Here is a 19,993-nt window from a genome sequence, read left to right on the forward strand (position 1 = left end):
CTTAAAGAGTATTAGTTCAGCAGTAGTACATCACATTAAAAACTTAAATTACAAGTGAAGACCAAAATGACTCAATATATTTAGTTAAGAAATAAACTTTTCAAGAGTAACTCAAGCTTTGACATATTATAATATAATGAACTTAAATCATACTATATATTCTTTATGTAAAGCTTTATATGGACATTTGTTTTTATTAACAACCAAACCAATTAAATGAACACTACTAATAACAAAAGTAATAATATCCATTACCTTTGTACCCTGGGTACCCTTACATAAAGGCAGGGACAGGAGTTTGAAACTCCTTCCTCTGTTGCAATTAATGATCCTACTTACCATACTTTCATGGTATATTTTTTTTTACACATAAATAAATGTATCAATAGAAAACATATAAATAAATGCACTGTGAGTCTATATTGTTGTTAATGGATGATTTTAGGTGGACCTCTTCCACTACAGTTCAGATAGCAATAGGCTTTTATAAAAACATTTGGTATTTGTGACACTATATTAATCCCCAAGGGGAACATGCTCTCTCCATGAAAAACTCCTTTATCTTACATCTTGCCTGAAGAAGTGGCCTGAGTTGCCTCAAAAGCTTGCATATTGTAATCTTTTTAGTTAGCCAATAAAAGATGTAATTTTGTTTGACTTCTCACTATATTCAAAAGTTGAGAAACTGTGAGTGCATTTTGTAAACAAGAAAAATCAAAATCATATTTGTTGTGAAACAATTTTCGCAAGAGAAGTATCTGTTTTCAAGTGCAATTAACATATCATTCCTTCTCTTAAACCAAAGTTCATCTCTTCCTGATAACACTTTTTCTGCTGATTCACCAGGCGTGTCTGCGTACTGGAAGTACTTTTTGAAAATGGATGGATAGAGTAACAGAAAAACAGAACTAAATTTTTTCCCCAACATCCAAAAGGGACTTTTTAATAGTTCTGCTAAGACAGAAGTACAGTGTGCTCTGTAAACAAGAGCTAAGCATTTACTGTTCAGTTGGCCAAACTTTACAGCCACTGTTACAGACCTCTTATGTGGCAGCCCAGTAGCAGTTGCTCTGCCTTTACATACTGTAGACTGAACTATTTCAGGTGTGGTTTAATATTGTAAGCAATATAAGAAACAATATAAAGCCGACCAGGCTAAAACACAAAAGCATATTTAATTTTAATGAGTATCAGAAACATTTGCCTATATATACACAGTGGATTCAGAAAGTATTCAGTCTCCTTCACTTTTATGACATATTTTTATGCTGCAGCCTAAGGCCGGGTTTATAAGTCACATGACATGTGCTTCACTGTTTATACTTGCACGTGTACTTTACGTAAATCTGGAAGATTCCACCAGGTGACTGTGTGCAGAGGGTGCAAACCTATAAATACCTGGGAGTGCAGCTGGATGATAAATTGAACTAGACTGCCAATACTAATGCTCTGTGTATGAAAAGACAGAGCCGACTATACTTCCTTAGAAGACTGGTGTCCTTCAACATCTGCAATAAGACGCTGCAGATGTTCTATCAGACGGTTGTGGCGAGCACCCTCTTCTACGCAGTAGTGTGCTGGGGAAGCAGCATAAAGAAGAGGGACGCCTCACGCCTGGACAAACTGGTGAGGAAGGCAGGCTCTATTGTAGGCACAGAGCTGGACAGTTTGACATCCGTGGCAGAGTGATGGCCACTGAGCAGGCTCCTGTCAATAATGGAGAATCCACTGCATCCACTAAACAGTATCATCTCCAGACAGAGGAGCAGCTTCAGCAACAGACTGCTGTCAATGTCCTGCTCCACTGACAGACTGAGGAGATCGTTCCTCCCCCACACTATGTGATTCTTCAATTCTACCCGGGTGGGGTAAACGTTAAAATTAAACAAAGTTATTGTCTGTCTGTATACCTGCATTGTTATCGGCATTGTTATCACTCTTTAATTTAATATTGTTCTTTATCAGTATGTTGCTGGTGAAGTATGTGAATTTCCCCTTGGGATTAATAAAGTATCTATCTATCTATCTATCTATCTATCTATCTATCTATCTATCTATCTATCTATCTATCTATCTATCTATCTATCTATATCACGGTGACAAAACATTCAGCTTCACGGTGTTGTGAATTGCCTGAAACATTCATTAAATTCCAAGGACACCCTGCCACAATATCTCTCAAAAGGATGTTTAATGATTACATCCATCAATCCAGGGATGCACCCATTCCAGCAAGCATCCATCGCAAGACACAAACAATCCCTGGATGGGACATCAGCTCATTGCAAGTCGAACACAAGTATACACACACACTAGCGTCATTTTAGTGTCAAAACCAGATCCCCAAACCTTGATGTCTTTGGAAGGAAACCGGATCACACTGTGGAAACCCACCAGGAAAACATGCAAACTCTAGGCAGGGAACACCAGGGACGCAACTCCCTGTGAGGCAGCAGTGCTACTGCTCTGCCACTGTGCCGGCCCCATGTGTAATTGTTAACAGTATTTATTATTTAAATGAAGTTAATGAATTATCTGTAAAATGTAATATACATACTTTGATATCACTTTCATGATGAAATGCATTAAGTATAAATCTAAGGATTCTAAATGTGCAGAGAGCTGGAATATTAAATTCATTGTGTTCTGTGTGGTGATTGCTGCTTGCTGCTGCTGTCAGTTCAGGAGGAAGCCCCAGAAGCATGTAGCAATTAACAACAGGGTTGATTTTAAGATGACGTTTACAACGGCCTACGTTAATGATAAAATAAGCTATGAGATTAAAGTGGCCATTTCGAGATTAAAGCCGAAATTTCATGTATTAATTGTATCGTGTCATTATGGAAAACCACCACGAATGCATTTGTAAGTCGGCATTTTGCTTCACCACATCGAACAATTCATCAAACATCGAAGCACGCACACTGATCCTATAGGATCTGCAAAGCAGCTGTCACTTGTAGACAGTAAACAGACTCTGACATCACGTTCCAACTTGATCACATTGCGCTCCCCGACTATTTTCTGGTATGGGAACTCGTGCACGTCTCACGTTAATTTCTGAGGATGTGCTCAGAGGACGCATCAAATGAATGCTGGGAATGAGTGGCAGCCATGATGAGTGCACATATGTGTTCTGAGCTTGAAGTATAAACAGGCCCTAATGCTAAAATCACTTCAGTGAACTTTTTCCTACATCAAGCAACACACAATACCCCAGAATGTTTTTGCAAATGTATTAGAAATAAAAACATTAAATATCACATTGCACACAAGTCTTCAGACCCTTTGCTAAGACAACTGAAATTTGGCTTGGGTGTATCCCATTATATATTAATTACTGTAGAGATATTTCAACACCTTGTTTGGAGTGTACCTGTTGTCAGTTGAATTGAGGCATACACCCATCTATAGAAGGTCCCACATTTGATAATGTGTATTAAAGCAAAAACCATGCCATTAGAAAGAAGGAATTGCCTGCAGAGCTCAGAGACAGGACTGTGTCAAGGCACAGATCTCGGGAAGGCTACAAACAAAATCCTGTGGGATTAAATGTTCTGAAGAGGACAGTGGCCTCCATAATTCTTGAATCGAAAAAATCTGGAACCACCACAACTCTTCCTAGAGCTGGCCATCCAGCCAAACTGAGCAATCACGAGAGAAGGTTCATGGTAAGAGAGGTGTCCAAGAACCTAATTGTCTCCCAGGCTGAGCTCCAGAGAAGCTGTGTGGAGATTGGAGAAACTTACAAAAGCACAAACATCACTGCAATACTCCACCAATTTGAGCTTTATGACAAAGTGGCCAAACAGAAGTCTCTCCTCAGTAAAAGACAGATGTAAGCCCACTTGCAGCTTGCAAAATGGCACTGAAATGACCCTCAGACTACGAGAAATAAGATACTCTACTCTGATGAAGCCAAGATTACTGTAATGTCCAGAGGAACTAAGTACCGCTAATTACATGTGCAACATCATTCCAGCAGTGAAACATGGTAGCAGCATCATGCTGTGAGGTTGTTTTTCAGTGGCAGGGACTGGGACACCAGGCAAAGTTGAGGAAAAGCTGAACAGAGCAAAGTAAAGAGATACCCTTAACACATGCACCACAGCACTCTGGACTTCAGACTGGGACAAGGATTCACCTTCCAACAGGGCAACCATCTGTAGAGATACCTGAAAACAACTTTCGACAGATGGACTCCATCCAACCTAAGATAGCTTCAGAGAACCTGCAGAGTGGAAAGGTAGAAAATCTCCAAAATCCAAGTGTGCGGAGCTGGTTGCATCATACCCAAGAAGGAATTTTGACTAAGCACCGAGTAAAGTCTCAATACTTGTATCAATGTGATATTGCAGTTTTTTTATTTTTAATAAATTTGCAAAAAATACTTACAATGATTACATCTTGCCTGAAGATGGAGCCTGAGTTGCCTCGAAAGCTTGCATATTGTAATCTTTTTAGTTAGCCAATAAAAGGTGTCATTTTGCTTGGCTTTTCTCTACAAAAAATACTGAAATTCTGTTTTTGCTTTGTCAGTCTGGGGTACTGAATCTTGCTTGAGATGGCTAAAAAAATTAACTTCAATGATTTTCGCACGCGGCTGCAACATAGAAAAATGTGAAAAAAGCGAAGCTGTCTGAATACTTTTGAAATGCACTGTATCTGTTTAGATTTTTGTTATCAAAAACTGTTTTGACATAGGCTCTAAAGATGTAAGTGTAAGGCTTCGAATGTGAAGTTATTTTCAGCACATTCATTCATATACTGGTATTCTGATTTTTAGGTTTGCAGTTGAAATTCATGTAATATTTCTACATTTCTAGTTGTAACAACACAACTAAAACCAGTAATTTACAATCTTGTAGAATTTTTCGGAATAGTAAGATAAATAAACAGCAGTCACTTTGTTCTGGGTTTGATGACAGTAAACGTTTGTGTGCAGAAAACATTTAAGAGTGTTTGCGTAAACATGTTTTTTGAGGGAAGGGGATGTACTAAACAGGGTATCTAGCACAAAACACAAACATTTCATAATGCAATTACTTGTACATCTGTTTGTAAAATACACACAGTTCTTGGTTAGTGCTGATATATCTGGTCAAGACTGACCTCATTCTGTTATTTACAATACTAATAGACAGTACAGCAAGAATTTTGAGATTTAAATTGGTAACTGCATTGTCAAAATCAAACAAAATGATTCAACAAGCCAAGTATGACAGTACAGTGAGGCTAATAAAGTTAAACTTTTCAAAAGAATAAAATCATTTCAGTTTTAGAATGTGTAATATCAGAATTTAACCATGAAAGAATTCCTTCATAATGAAAAATAAAGTACATATATTTTCTTAGTTTCAGCATAACTAACGAAAGTACTTCCTTAGAATAACGCAAATGTTGCCTTTACTAGGCAAGGTTTCAAAACTGCATTTAGTAAACAGGGCATTAATCATGTTTATTAAAACAGTCTAAAAATTGCTAGCATGTTTCCTCCAAGATACAGATACAAACCTGTCTGTTGTTACATGAGCAACTCTTTTTATGTTCGTCTTGTGGGATTTGTTCTCATTTCTCTGCCTTGGCCTGGAATAGTCCAGAGAAAAATATTGTAATAGGTTTCAGAGTTGTGGTAATATTGCATTAGACATATTTCCCCCCTCTCCAGTGCTACTTTTTAAAAAAAAATATTTTAGCCTTTTTAATAGAGGCAAGTGCATTACAATAACCTGTAAAATAGCAATACAGGGTTCCAACTAAACAGGTTTCATTGGCTTTATGCCAAATACTGTAATTTAAACTTTGTGTGAAACACTTCTAAAGATGTCTCTAGTGAAACTTAAATCTCAAAACAAAAAACAAAACTGCTATTTGATATGTAAATAACAAGCGAGAAAAATGAGAGACCCAAATCACTTTTATATCTGGTGTGACCGTGACTACTGGCAATAAATGGCAAATACAGAACTCAAAGCAAAAAGGTATATTCAGATTGAAATTATCAAAAACACCCAAGTTTGAGCAAACAGTACATTTGTTAAAGATACTGGACATCACTGGAATGTAGACTTTGTTCCCACTCCCTGATATACTGTAATACTATATGCAGGCTTGAGCTATATATCTAGCTTATTTGAGTTCTAATTAAATAAATGTGCTACTGTGTATATAAGGTGAGCTGGTATCAAGTGTGCCAAAAAGGCATTATATGAAAATAAAGACTTACAACTGGTTAAACCCCACATATGTTTCACATATTCTTTCAGAAGAACCTGAACCAAGAAGAGCATCTAATCAAATAAGTGTGCTATTGTGGATATAAAGTGAGCTGGAATCAAGTGCGCCAAAAAGGCATTATATGGAAAATAATGACTTACAACTGGTTAAACCCCACATATGTTTCACATACAGTATACTTTTAGTAGAGTCTGAACCAATAAGAACATGGCCTCAGAAACAAGGTAAAAGTTTAGCAGTGATCCATGTTGGCTTATTTTCATACTGTAGTTGTTAAAAGTTAGTTGGTTATTGATCAGCTATTAGATCCAAACAGATTATTATGAATTGGAAGGCCAGTTCTTTAAGATAAATTTACTATAATATTCCTAGTATCATTCCATGATGCACCTAAATATATTGAAATGGGAGACCAATGTAGGATCCATTATAGAAAGGGCACAACACAAAATGTACTTCCTACGACAGCTGAGGAAGTTCAACCTTCCACAGAACTGTGGATTCAGTTTTACATAGCAGTCATTGAGTTTGTTTTCAGCTCATCCATAACAGTGTGGTTCAGATCAGTGACTAAACTTGACAAAAAAGGCTACATCAAAAAATTAGGTCTGCCGAAAATGTCTTTGGTGCCAGTCAACCTACCTTATAGGACCTATGATTCCAGAGTCATGAAACTGGCTAGGAAAATCATTACTGACCCCTCACACCAGGCCATAACCTTTTGGAAATTTTTCCATCGGCCAGGCGTTATAGATTAATCTACGCCAAAACAAACAGATACAAGAACAGTTTTTTCCCCATAGGCCATCAAGCTCACAAATGGTTAGTTTCATCCCCCCAGGCTTCCAAGGGTCTTGCAACACTGTTCACATATTGCTAATATTTCCAAACCCAGTGTTTATTTCAACATTTCTTGCACTGAGTTGCACTCTGCACTTTCTATGCATATACATTCACATTCTGTCTTGTGTTTTTTTTTTGTTTTTTTTAATCTCAGGTATGTGATCAAGTGTTGTGTGTATATATCGATTATGTAACTTATATTTGGAGAGTCACTAATACCATAATCAAATTCCTTTATATGTGTGCATACTTGGCCATTAAATCTGATTCTGACTGCAAAAAGAAATAAAATACTGAAGAAGTTTGTTTGCAACTGTGGCTCCTACTGCCATGAAAGAATGCCAGTCATTAATAATGCTCAGATATTCTGTGGCATTCAAACGTTGTTCTGGTCATAACAAGGATGGCCCCCATTGTGTGCCAAGAAGCCATATTCTCTACCATTAAACTGTTACCATCAACCTACACTGTAGACATGAGGAAGATTTGTGATGGAATTTTCACCATATGCTGATCTTTCCAATAAACATGAATAAGATAAGAACTGGGAGTTAGAAAAGGCAATGTGTTTACAATCCTGTGGTGCATGATGTTTGTGTTCCTTAACCAACTGCAACTACAATGGCACCTCCTTGTTTTTAACTAAAAAGAGCAGAACTCCATAGTGGCAAGTAAAAAAAGGTAATGTGTTCTAATATGATTCTTTCAGCAGTAATATTGTACTCAACTGCTAGACTGCAGACTGAAAGCCCAACTATTGCTCTGGGCAAGTCATGTCTCTACTAGTCCCTTCCATTGATGATCCAGTTCTAGCCGTAGTTGGAAGAGGCCTAAGAGCTGTGTCATGCTTCAAAACCCAGTGGGGTTACAAGTCCTGGCACATTCATAACTGCATTTTTGCCGTGTGTTTCTCAAAGTAAATTAAAAGCTTGGTCTCCTCTGTTTTGCATACATGCACACAGCAATCTGTTGTACTTGTCTAATGGCTATGAACAGCACTAAGTCTAGATATAGTGGTGTAAGTACAACGTAGATGAAGTAAGTATGTTGTACAGATGCACCTAAAGCCTAAGGCAGGAATTTTTTTTTTTAATATAAAAAGTGTGTTGGAGAGCTAATTTTAGGCATTGAATATTCTTGCCTTTATGTTGTAGTACAATAGAAATACTAGGGTCCATCTGGTGGCAATAAAGTGCAACAAACAAAATGGTTCAATGTTCTTAAGAAGTCACAAGAATAAAAGCACTTCATGGTAACAACAGGACATTTTTTACATCAGTTCCTGATCCCAGAAGTGACACTGACTTTATATTTGGAAACCGTCCTAGAACAGATATAAGCTAGTATTTACTAAGAAATGCAATGAGCTTACATGTACAAGACTGGAAAAGAAGTTAAATAACAATGAAGATATTTTTTTTTTACTATTCTTGCTATTTAAATATTTTCACTTGCAACTGAGTAGATAGGATTTTATTGTTTTTATATTTTTGGCATTTACCGGTACTCCTTGTGTCATAAATGCTGTTCCTTAATGACACTCAACATACAGTGCATCCGGAAAGTAATCATGCAATAAGTAATTTATAATCCCTTCTTCAGTATACCATATTTGTTTCATGTGTCACTACTACTGCCACATTATTTTTAAACTCTGTATGCAGCTCCCACCTTTACTTTCTCCAGGGTTTTTTTTTTTTTTTTAAAAAGTGGTACTGGACTGCAGCATCAATTTTTTAGACTAAGAACCATGACTCAAATTGGACAGAACAGAAATGTTTGTCATAGATTGTCATATGTTTGTGTAGTGAAGGCATCGTGGGTGAGCCACATGGAGGTGATGATTTTCGGGGATTTGGGTGGAGTCATGCTAGAGTATGACTATTATATATAGCATACTATAATAGTGTGGTAGTGTTGCATATTAAATTTAGACAACTGGTCAGTGCCATTGGCTTAAAGTGGTTTGATAAATTTCAATCTACTTATAGTGTGAAAAATGTGTTTGTTCGACCACTGAGAAATGTAAGAACTCCAGAAAATACCAAAACTGTGAGAGAGGTTGTAGGGCAGATTTCAGCATTCAGCATGATGTGCCAGTTGAAGCTGGACTGTTTGTCAAATTCTTAAGATTTGCCCGCTCACCCGTATATTATACAAATAAAGGATACATTTTTTGGAAAATGAAAACTGAGATAAGATAAACAATTTACAAACTTACTTAGAAGAAAGTACTTAATTTGAAAATTTAAACCAAAAATAATGTTAGGACAAGGTAAATGAACTGCACCAGTGATTTTTTTTATCTCCATTATTCATTATCCAATGCCATCCGTTCAAAAATGGTCATATCCTCACCCCACACGCAGCTGTAAAGAAGAATTTATTGTTCTCTACTTTCATGAAATTTACACTAAGCATTTATGCTGGAAGTAATATGCCCCAGGAATCTAATCCCCATTTTGATAGATAATTGCTTTATTATCAATATGTTTTTGCTTTTAGAAATATTCACAGGAGAAATTTATTTCAATGGAAATAAAAATATTTAGTGCTTTTATTATACAGCCATTGTTATTTGTTTAGGTATGGCTCTGCTGTTATTATAATAATCCTCTTCTCGAGTCCCAGTATGGTATACAATTTCTTATTGGAGGTCTTCAGAATAAAAAGTTTAGATTCTAGTCCAATAGTTCTTAAAGACTTTTTTTAGACTAAGTCTGAATAATGTATTTGTTTTAGGCACCTTTGAACACACTTTTATCAAATATGTTTGTGTGAGTATGTGAAGCTAAAATGAAAACATTCATAGTGCTAGGATTACTTGCTTACACTTAACAAAAGAATGTGTTATTTTTTGAGGAAAATCTACTTAAATCAGAACACATAAAACTGCTAAAAATGTATAAAACAGAAAAGACAAAGGTTTAGAAGCTACACAAAATTCTGCCTTGAACACCTCTTGGCTAAATACATATAAAAGGATGTTTCAATTTGAAGGATATGAACACAAGTAAAAATAAGTGCACCTTAATTTGTATGGACTTCTGTTTCTTATGTCACAGCTTTGCTGAGCTGCATCATTTATTTCTGAAGGAAAGTGGTTTAAACTTTGGCCCTCAGACTGGCCTTTGACAACTTCAGTTTGACCAGTAGCTTTTGCTTTCTGTAGCTCTTGCTGCTCTGTGGTTGATTTCTGGACCAGGTCATCAGGCTGTAAGAATTGAAGGTCACATATCATTGATAGCAAGTGTCAATAATACTACAAGAGGTTTATTTTAACAAAATGCAACTGCATTAAAGTATTTGAATCAGATTTACTTGGGATGCTGTGAATTAATGTATGAATGCAGTTTAGTTGGTGGTGCATTCCCAAAGTATTCAGACCTTTTCACTTTTTTTACATTTTGTTATGTTGCAGTCTTGTGCTAATATTGTTTACATTACTTTTGTCCCTCATTAAGCAACTCTTAATACCAAAAGAATAACAAAGCAAAAATAGGAGATTGGTCATTTTTGCAAATTTATTTTAAAAAAAAAATATCAAATTGACATGCGTATTCAGGCCCTTTGCTAGGACACTTGAAATTTGCCTCAGGTGCATCCCATTCAATTGACTATCACTGAGATGTTTCTATGCCTTGTTTTAGAGTCCAGTTTTGGTCAATTTAATTAGTTGTCCATGATTAGTAAAGGCACACACCTGTCTATATAATGTCCCACAGTTCACAATGGGTATATCAGAATAGAAACCAAGCCATCAGATCAAAGGAATTGCATGCAGAGCATAGAGACAGGATTTTGAATGGCTCAAATCTGAAGAAAGCTACAAAAAATTTCTGAAACATTGAAGGTTCTCTAGAGCATAGCGGCCTCCATAAAAGTTTGGAACAACCACGACCCTTCCTACAGCTGACCACATGGCCAAACTAAACAGGTGGGGGAGAAAGACCTTAGTAAGAAGGATGACCAAGAACCTGATGGTCACTCTGGCAAAGCACCTGTGTGGATATGCAAAAACCTTTCCAAAGGACAACTATCACTGCCAAACTGATGCCGCTCCTCAGTAAGAGACACTAAAAGCCTGCTTTGAAATTTGAAAAAAGGCACCTAAATGACAAGATTCTCTGGTTTGATGAAACCAAGATTGAACTCTTTGGAGAGATCTCAAAACAGCTGTCTACCAACAGTCCCCATGCTTAAGGAGGGAAAATTTAATTGAAATGTTTTTAGCATACGACAGTAGCATAACAAAATGTGAAAAAACTGAAGAGACCTAAATACTTTCTGAATGCACTGTGCATCTTTTCAGTTTTTATGTTATTAAATAAGTGTTTTGGAAGTTTTATATATGACATTATTTTCAACACAAACAATAGATTTATTATTTTGTCTTTCTTTTCATTAAATAACCAGTTTTCCGAAACATCTTCTAGAATGTAAACACTACTGCAGCATACATTAAATTACCTCCTTTACTACTTCTATTAGCTTTTCTTACACAAACATATTACTGATATTTTAATCTTTGGAAGCATTAGAATAGTGATAGGAATTTTGAAAATTGTAATTTTTGGTTATTCTAAGTTGGGCAACATGGAGGCACAATTTGGTTTTGAGATCCTGTGTCCTAGATTTAAATCCAGTACCTGGCCATTAGATGTTCTGCCAGTGTGGATTTTCCTTCCACATCCCCATATACATGCAGATTAGTTTGACTGGAGATTCCAAATTGACCCCTTTGAAAGTGGGCCCTGTGATAGACTGGCGCAGGGCTATTTCTCCATTGTGTCCAGGTGAAAGGACGAATTAAGCATATCTGACAATATTATGTTATGTGATAATATAGTGTTATTTTAATGTGTAAATGGACAGTTTTTTTTTTTTTTTTTTTTGTTTTTTTTTAAAGTGCCATTCTGAATTTGAATATTGAATATTAATCTATAAGGTTTACAGAGCACTAATCACATATCAGATGAATCAGCAAGAGTAAAGTGAATCTCACTTGATTTAAAACTACATAAAATAAGAAGTATATACTTATTTTTTAATCCAACTGAATGCGAATTGCTAATATTGTGAGTATTGAACAATGTAGTGTAGCTGCGTATTTATTGAGGTGTCCCTCTTCTCTACTTCACAATATTAATCTATACAAGACATTTAACACATATTTCTTTAAGAGCTTTTTTCTCAGCTTTGCTGACTCCCCCGCACTGAACTATACAAAACCTGTACTCTGGAACACCTAAAGAAAACTTTCAAAAAGAACATGGGGGAAAAAAAAAAAAACCAAACACAGTTGTGAAAGCTTGGAAAAGAATTTGTATTCAGAAATGAAAATATCAACACTGAAAACAGAGTACTTAAACAAAAAAGCACTAGCTTTGTAGAGGATAGTCCCTTTAAGAAATAAACTTATTCCAGGAAGAACTATTCTAAAAAGCAAGTCGTGGGTTTTAGCCCATGATTTTAAATGACAGAAGCTTTGATGTTTACTAATATACTACTGTAATTAAGAATACTGAACCTGAATCACCCATCTAATTTTAAACCTTTTCTTGGATTCTTCTTTTGGTTATTGTTTTAAAATGAATAATGGTATATGTACGTATGTCTGAGAGCAGAAGAAAACTTTTGATTGCAACAGGCCCTTCTTTAAAGCTTAAGAAGGGAAGATCCTGCTTGACTCAATAACTAACAACATAAACATGTTGAGATCAAACATAATGTGCCAAAGTAAAACAGCCAAGCATGCAACAGAAAGAGCACACATACCTGCTTGCACACCCACCTCACCATGCTGCTGTTGAGCAGCTACTCTTCTGGCTGGCCATGGAAAGTATTCAACAGCAGTAATGAAGCCCTGCACGGCAAAACGCTTACGCTCTTTATACTGGAGGCCTTCAATCTGCTTCTGAAGTTCACTGGTACATGTAAGAAGTTCACCTAAAAGAATAAACAGTGTTTACAAAGTAGTTAAATTCAAATTATGGAATGGCAAGAGGTACAGAGATCACATGTTACATGGAATAAATTGCCACAGAAATACAACATATTAAAAAATATGTAAACTCACAACTAAAAGAATGAGGTAGCATTTCTTACATATTCAGCAAATTCTGTGTAACATCCTTAAAGCACATTAATTTTCGCTTTTCCACTTGCATCTCCAGCTGTGTCACTCATTCCCAATTATAAACATTTTTAAAAATTGGCTAGTTCAGGACAAAAGAATTAGAATAGAGCAAAAGTACTCTAAAACAAGTCTGTCTCATCATACTTCCGTGGATCAAAGCAGTGACAGAAGTCCTTCAAATAACATTTTTGGCTCTATAATAACAGATCTCTTAAAAACTAAATGTATTTCTGAAATGACTAGTCCCACTTCACTGTACGCTGCTCTTCAGTATGTATTGAATGCTTTAGCAGGTTGAATGCTTTTTATATGAGATTCACCTACCCTGATTATGTGCATCGCTTTGTCGAAACACCACCGGAGGAGGAGGAAAGATGTAAAATCCACCAACTGAAGTCTTCTCCAGGAATTCAGAGTCTTCCATGGTTTTTGCCCATTTAACAAACCTCCTCACTTTTGGATCAGAAATGTATGGTTGTCCTTTATGACTACCTGAAAGACAACAAAGATGATAAAACACTATAAAACTCAACCTCCTAGTGAAACCCCCATTTTTTTTTCTCACCAATGGAGGCACTTACTTTAACACATGACCTTGTTGTGCCTTACGTTGACAACTCCCTTTTTTTTGAACACCAAATTCAAAATCAAAAATCTTATTCAGTGGTAAGCCTTTCATAATAAACACTATACCGTAAATAACGGTCCATGCAAAAAATCAGAAAAACACTATATGAACGAAACAATACAATAGTTTATATACCAAAGCATTAGTTAGATATAATTTCTAATATGATATTAATCTTTCTAATATGATATTAATCTATCATATCTTAGGGCAGTAGTGCCCCTAATGGCTTTACTGATAAAACAAACTATCGCATGATGATTTCTTTTTCCAATCTGTAGTATAGGAATCCAGAAAATGGATTTATGGACAATTCTAGTGCCTTAGCTTGAGACACCTGGAGGACTGTAGCAACATCATCAATTGGAAAAAAAATTGCATGCTGTATATGGGGAATTTCACAAACATAAACAGCCAGTGTTTGCCTACAGAGTTAAGTCCATATAATTGCAGTGTGAAATCCAAGTCTTTTGCTACAGGCTACACAGACTTCTTGATCCTTGTAATTGTATATACTGTATATCACATACAATTTTGCATTATCTATTTTTGTATATTATTTATTATCCAAGTTTAAATTTGTTTTCCTTGCATGTAATTACTTCTTTGACATGTTGTAAAGCACTTTGAGATAAATCATTTGCATGAAAAATTGCTATAGAAATATATGTTATACAAGTGAGGACTGGTATTGTTGAATAAAATTGCTTACTACATTTAATACATTACTACTTTAAGTAAGCTTATACTTCTAAATAACTAAGAAAATATTACTATTTTAAGCATTATTTATTTGGTTAAATTCACTGTAAACCTGCATAGTTGTGACATTACTGTTCAATTAGCAAGTGTAGGCTTAGAAAAATAGCTCCTGTACAGTCTCACAATCGTTTGTGACTATGATCATTAAGGCAAACATCCAGGTGATTTCACTCCAATATTAACATTATTAATTAAAACAATCACAATACACAGTTGGAAATAAAATAAGCACAGTAACTAATAGCTGGAAAGTAAGAGCTTATACTATAGATTTATTTGTATTTGTTACCCTGTATTAATCCCCAAGGGCAAATGCTCTTTTTATATGACTTTGGAGGCACAGGGTCAGCCATGTGTAAGAAAGATGCAGGAGGCAGCAAACTTGAGAACACAGCTGCTCTAACTCAATTTTCAGTTCCTTTTTATAGACTTACAATTTAAAAACAGCATGTTTGTCACAGATCAGCAAGGGCTGATATACGGTGTATGTATTTATGTACATACATATATACACACATACATACATAGTGAACCACCGGGCCTGTACAGCCACCCTAACCCGACACAGACAGGCAGAGACAGGAGTTAAAGCACAGAGCACACTTTATATACAGCTGGGAGGCGCTTTTCTCTGCTCCCCACAGCAGTCCTTTTCTTCTCCTCTCTCTCTCTCAATCCTTTCTTCCACCTCTGCTCCTCCTGGCAAGCTTTGTGTACCTCCTCCAGTCTCTGGCTCCTCAAATGGAGTGAGGCAGCCCCTTCTATTCAGCTCCTTGGAGTGCTCCAGTTGGTTCATCAATGTTACCTGAAATCACCCTCAGGTGTGATAGAAATCCACTATAGGGTTTTGCGGCTCCCCTGGCGGCCCCCACAGAACCCAACAGGGCTGTGCGAAACTCCAACTCCCACCATACCCTGCGGGAATCTATGGTGCCACAGCCGCCCAGGACAGCTGCTCTCTAGCATCCCAGGGAAGGTATTGCCAGGTAATGGGCATGGCCGCCTGTCACAACATATACATACACTCACTCACACACACACACACACACTTTAAACAAAAAAAGTAGACTCTTCATTAAAACAAACTGAACATAATATTAGAAGCTCACCTGTAATAAATACTTGTGTCTCATTAGATGTTGTGAGGTATGCGGCATTATTTTGATTGGCACCATGCACCACTCGCATCTGAGTGCACACCAGGCAAACAGCTGGAAAAATAAGGAAGTTCTTAAAAACATTCTAAGGAATTTTGTTAGAAATATTTGGTAGAAAGATTCAAATTTTCTAAATATGTGATTTTAGAAGAGTTCCCTAGGGTCACGAATAAAGAATATTTATTTTGATTATTTCATAACTTCTGGCTCAATGATCTGGACATGTGAACCAATTAAGAGAAGCATACTTTAATTAAGAAATACTGAAATGCTAGGTGAAATGTATGTGATATTTCAGAAGAGAGAAAGTTCATCAACATACAGAAAAAGAAGGCAAACTCATTAGGAGTTACATACCTACCAAGTTAAGAGAATGGCACTCTCAATTTAATTTGACCCATTATTTTGTTTTAGTTGTTTAGATAGTGGAATTTCTAAAATTACATAAAAACTTACTTGGATGTATGTTGCTAAAAACATTAGGTTGTGAAGTGGCAAATATTTCCAAAATAAATGGTTGGTCTGAAGTACCATCTATAATATGTACCCAGCGATAGATCCAAAAGTCTTCAGCAGAATCTTAAAAAAAAAAAAAAAAAAAAAAAAAAAAAAAAAAAAATCTGGAGTTTATTATGGCATTTTACTTTTCTTATTGCCCATTTACTCCATATGCATATAAACCTCATAAACTTAAGTTAATAAGCTCATTGAGAAAAGTTACAATTTGCTTCAGAGCTACATTATTCACATTATGCCAGAAAATTGTCAGTGACATATTAGTTAACTTTTCAAATAAAAAAATAAATATACAAAACATATTATTCACTGCTTTATTCGACAGTGTTTTAGTCAGACAGTCATCAAACCAGTTTCCTTAACTTGCCAGCTGTGTTTCATATTGTAGTGGACTAGAATCACAAGTTTATCCATCGCAGTGTACTAGATGACCATCAATCCCAAAATAGTGCCCCTAAATCTATATAGTGAATTAAGAATCAATTCAAGAATTAATTTTGAATAGAATTGAGACCTCAAAAATCAAAATCAAATCAAATGAATCCCAAAGATACCCACTCCTAAAAATGTCCTTCAAGATATGTCAAGGACAATTAAATTGAATATAGAAACACTATAAAAGGATTTTCAATTCATCCAACATATCTGTTAACTAATACTATCTTAACAGTAGCATGGTTATTTATTTTAAAATAGACAATGGAATTAGTTACAGGCTATCACCAACTCCTCCCTGTATACAAAACTCTAGCACACTAACTATGCTGAACCCTACAGCAGAGGAAGTTGTCAGATTGTAATTTGCACTTTGAGAGGAAAAAATGTAATCAGATTTGAATTTATGTACAATGTTTTTACAGCCTAGCGTTATACAATTGGATACAGGTGCTTAAAGTAAACAGGGCATTTACAATATGTTCAATCATGTTGTCAAATTAAACCGCAAAGTAACGTCCATCAACGATATGAGTAATCAATATTTTTCTGAATAGTCAGTATGGGTTAAGATGAGGAAGCAACATAAAGATATGATCAAAGTGGTGCATGCCATATAATTTATCTTGACATTCACAAAGTATTTGATAAGGTAGCACATGAGAGGTTGGGCATCAAACTAAAAGAAATGGAAGTTCAGGCTGTAGTATGTAGACACATGCAGAATTGGCTAAAACACAGGAAGCAGAGGGTGATGGTCCGGGAAACCTTATCTGAAATTGGTGATGTTAAAAGTGGTGTCACACAGCGGTCAGTGCTAGGGCTGCTGCTATTATATATTTATATACGATTTGGATAAGAATATAAATAATGTGTTTAAGTTTGCAGATGATACCAAGCTTTGTAGATTGGCAGATAATCTAGAATCCGTTGAATCATTACAGAAGGACTTGGACAGCATACAGGCTTGGGAAGATTTGTGGCAGATGAAATTTAATGTAAAGTATTACACAAAGAAATTAAAAATGTTAGATTTGAATATACAATTGGGTCAGAAAATTGAAGCTATTAAGAAGGCTAACAAATGTTATGTTATATAGTATGATGTGTGCAGTACAGGTCCAAGTAGGTTATGTTCAAGCTTTATAATGCACTGGGTAAGGCCTCATCTAGAGTACTGTGTGCAGTTTTGGTCTCCAGGCTACAAAACGTCATAGAAGTGCTAGAAAAGGTCCAGAGAAGGGTGATTAGGCCAATTCCAGTACCACAGAGGATGAGTTATAAAGAAAGATTAAAGAAGTTAAGCTTTTTCGATTAAGCGGCAACATCATTGAAGTGTTTAAAATTATGAAGGGAATCAGTACAGTGGATTGAGATGGTTACTTTAAAATGAGTTCAATAAGACTGGGGTGACAGTTGGGAACTTGTTAAGGATAAACTTCGTAAGGAAATTTTTCTTCACACAGAGGACCATAGACACAAGTTGTTAAGTAGTGTGGTAGACAGTAAGACCTTAGGGACCTTCAAAGCTAGACTTGATGTTATTTTGGAAGAAGTAGGTGGATAAGACTGGCAAACTTTTTGTTGGGCTGAATGGGCTGTTCTCATCCAGATTGTTCAAATGTTCTAATTATTAAGTGCGTATCATATCACCCATTTGCATAAGCCTGACCAACTTATGCAACTGAAATTTGTACATCACTTGTGTTTAACTCTGTATAGACGTTTTGCAATGGGCTTTCTGGATGACCCCTTGTGTTCCCTTTGTTCTTCCAAGTCTCCTGGAACTTTTTATACATACAGTTGAAAGGAAAAAAGGAGACATCAGAAAAGTCCAAGAGTTGGAAACTTTAAGAGGAGAAATGGATTTTGTAGGAAAGAGTACATGGGAGATGCATTGAAACATTATGCCAGAAAAACCAACCGTGGGGACATACAGTTAGGTCCATAAGTATTTGGACAGTAACACAATTTTCATAATTTTGCCTCGATACACCACCACAATGGATTTGAAATGAAGAAATAATTACATGATTGAAGTGTAGGTTGTCAGCATTATTTCAAAGGGGTTAACAGAATATTTTATGAGCCATTTAGGAATGGCAGCCATTTTCATACATGGTCCCCTCCATGGTCCCCTCCATAGTCAGGTGTGAGCAAGTCCCTCAGTATTTCATTAACTATTAAGCAGATAAAAGGTCTGGAATTGATTCCAAGTGTGGAATTTGCAATTGGAAACTGTCGCTATTAACTCTCAATATGAGGTCCAAAGAGCTGTCCATGCAAATAAAAATAGACCATCATTAGGCAGAGAAAACAAAACAAACCCATCCAAGAGATAGCAGAAACATCAGGAGTTCTCAAATCAACCATCTGGTACATTCGTAAAGAGAAGGAACACACTGGTGAGCTCAGCAATACACCAGAAGGCTTGGATAACTATGGAAGACAACTGTGCTGAATGATTGTAGAATTGTTGCCTTGGTGAAGAAAAAAAAAATCATGACATTTACCCAAATCAAGAACACTCTCTGGGAGGTAGGCCTATCATTGCCAAAGTCTACAATCAAGAGAAGACTCCACGTAAGTAAATACAGGGTATTTACCGCAAACCACTGGTAATCCTCAAGGATAGGAAGTACAAATTAGACTTTGCTAGAAAATATTTTAGAAAACCAGTTCCAGTTTGGAACAGTTTTCTTTGGACAAATGAAATTAAGATCAATTTGTACCAGAATGATGGATAGAGAAGAGCATGGAGGAAAGAAGGAATGGCTCATGATCTGTAGCATACCACATCATCTGTGAAATATGGTGGAGGCAGTGTTATGGTATGAACATGCATGACTGCCAATGGAAGTGTATCACTGGTGTTGATTGATGATATTAATACTGACAGAGGAAGCTGGATGATTTCTGAAATGCATAGGAAGATACTGTCTGCTCAGATTAAGACAAATACTGCAAAATTGGTAGGATGATGCTTCACAGTACAGATGGACAATGAACCAAAACATACTGTGACAGCAAACCGAGTGCTTTTCAATGAAATAAATTAAATGGAATATTCTTCAAAGGCCAAGTCAGTCAACTGACCTCAACCCAAATGGACATGCACGTTACTTGCTGAAGACAAAACTGAAGGCAGAAAGTCCAACAAGAAGCACCTGAAAACAGCTGCAGTAAAGGCCTGGCAAAGCATCAGTAGGGTGGAAACCCAGCACTTGTAGAAGGCCATTGGTTCCATACTTCTGGCAATCATTGACTGCAAAGGTT

At 36.2% G+C, this 19,993-nt stretch overlaps 1 protein-coding gene across 2 annotated transcripts in view; it reads right to left on the reverse strand.

The window, feature by feature from the left end:
- Positions 1-19,993, reverse strand: part of radx (RPA1 related single stranded DNA binding protein) — a 65,258-nt gene that overhangs the window by 18,272 nt on the left and 26,993 nt on the right. For both annotated transcript variants that reach the window (XM_028815685.2, XM_028815687.2), the window contains exons 6-11: positions 16,223-16,345; positions 15,719-15,820; positions 13,544-13,711; positions 12,875-13,029; positions 10,110-10,294; positions 5,515-5,586 (exon numbers count right to left, since the gene is read on the reverse strand). In XM_028815685.2, the coding sequence (XP_028671518.1) occupies positions 5,515-5,586; positions 10,110-10,294; positions 12,875-13,029; positions 13,544-13,711; positions 15,719-15,820; positions 16,223-16,345 (805 nt within the window). The remainder of the gene's footprint in view (positions 1-5,514; positions 5,587-10,109; positions 10,295-12,874; positions 13,030-13,543; positions 13,712-15,718; positions 15,821-16,222; positions 16,346-19,993) is intronic.

This window comes from Erpetoichthys calabaricus, chromosome 12 (assembly GCF_900747795.2).
Source record: "Erpetoichthys calabaricus chromosome 12, fErpCal1.3, whole genome shotgun sequence".
NCBI classification, from domain to species: domain Eukaryota; kingdom Metazoa; phylum Chordata; class Cladistia; order Polypteriformes; family Polypteridae; genus Erpetoichthys; species Erpetoichthys calabaricus.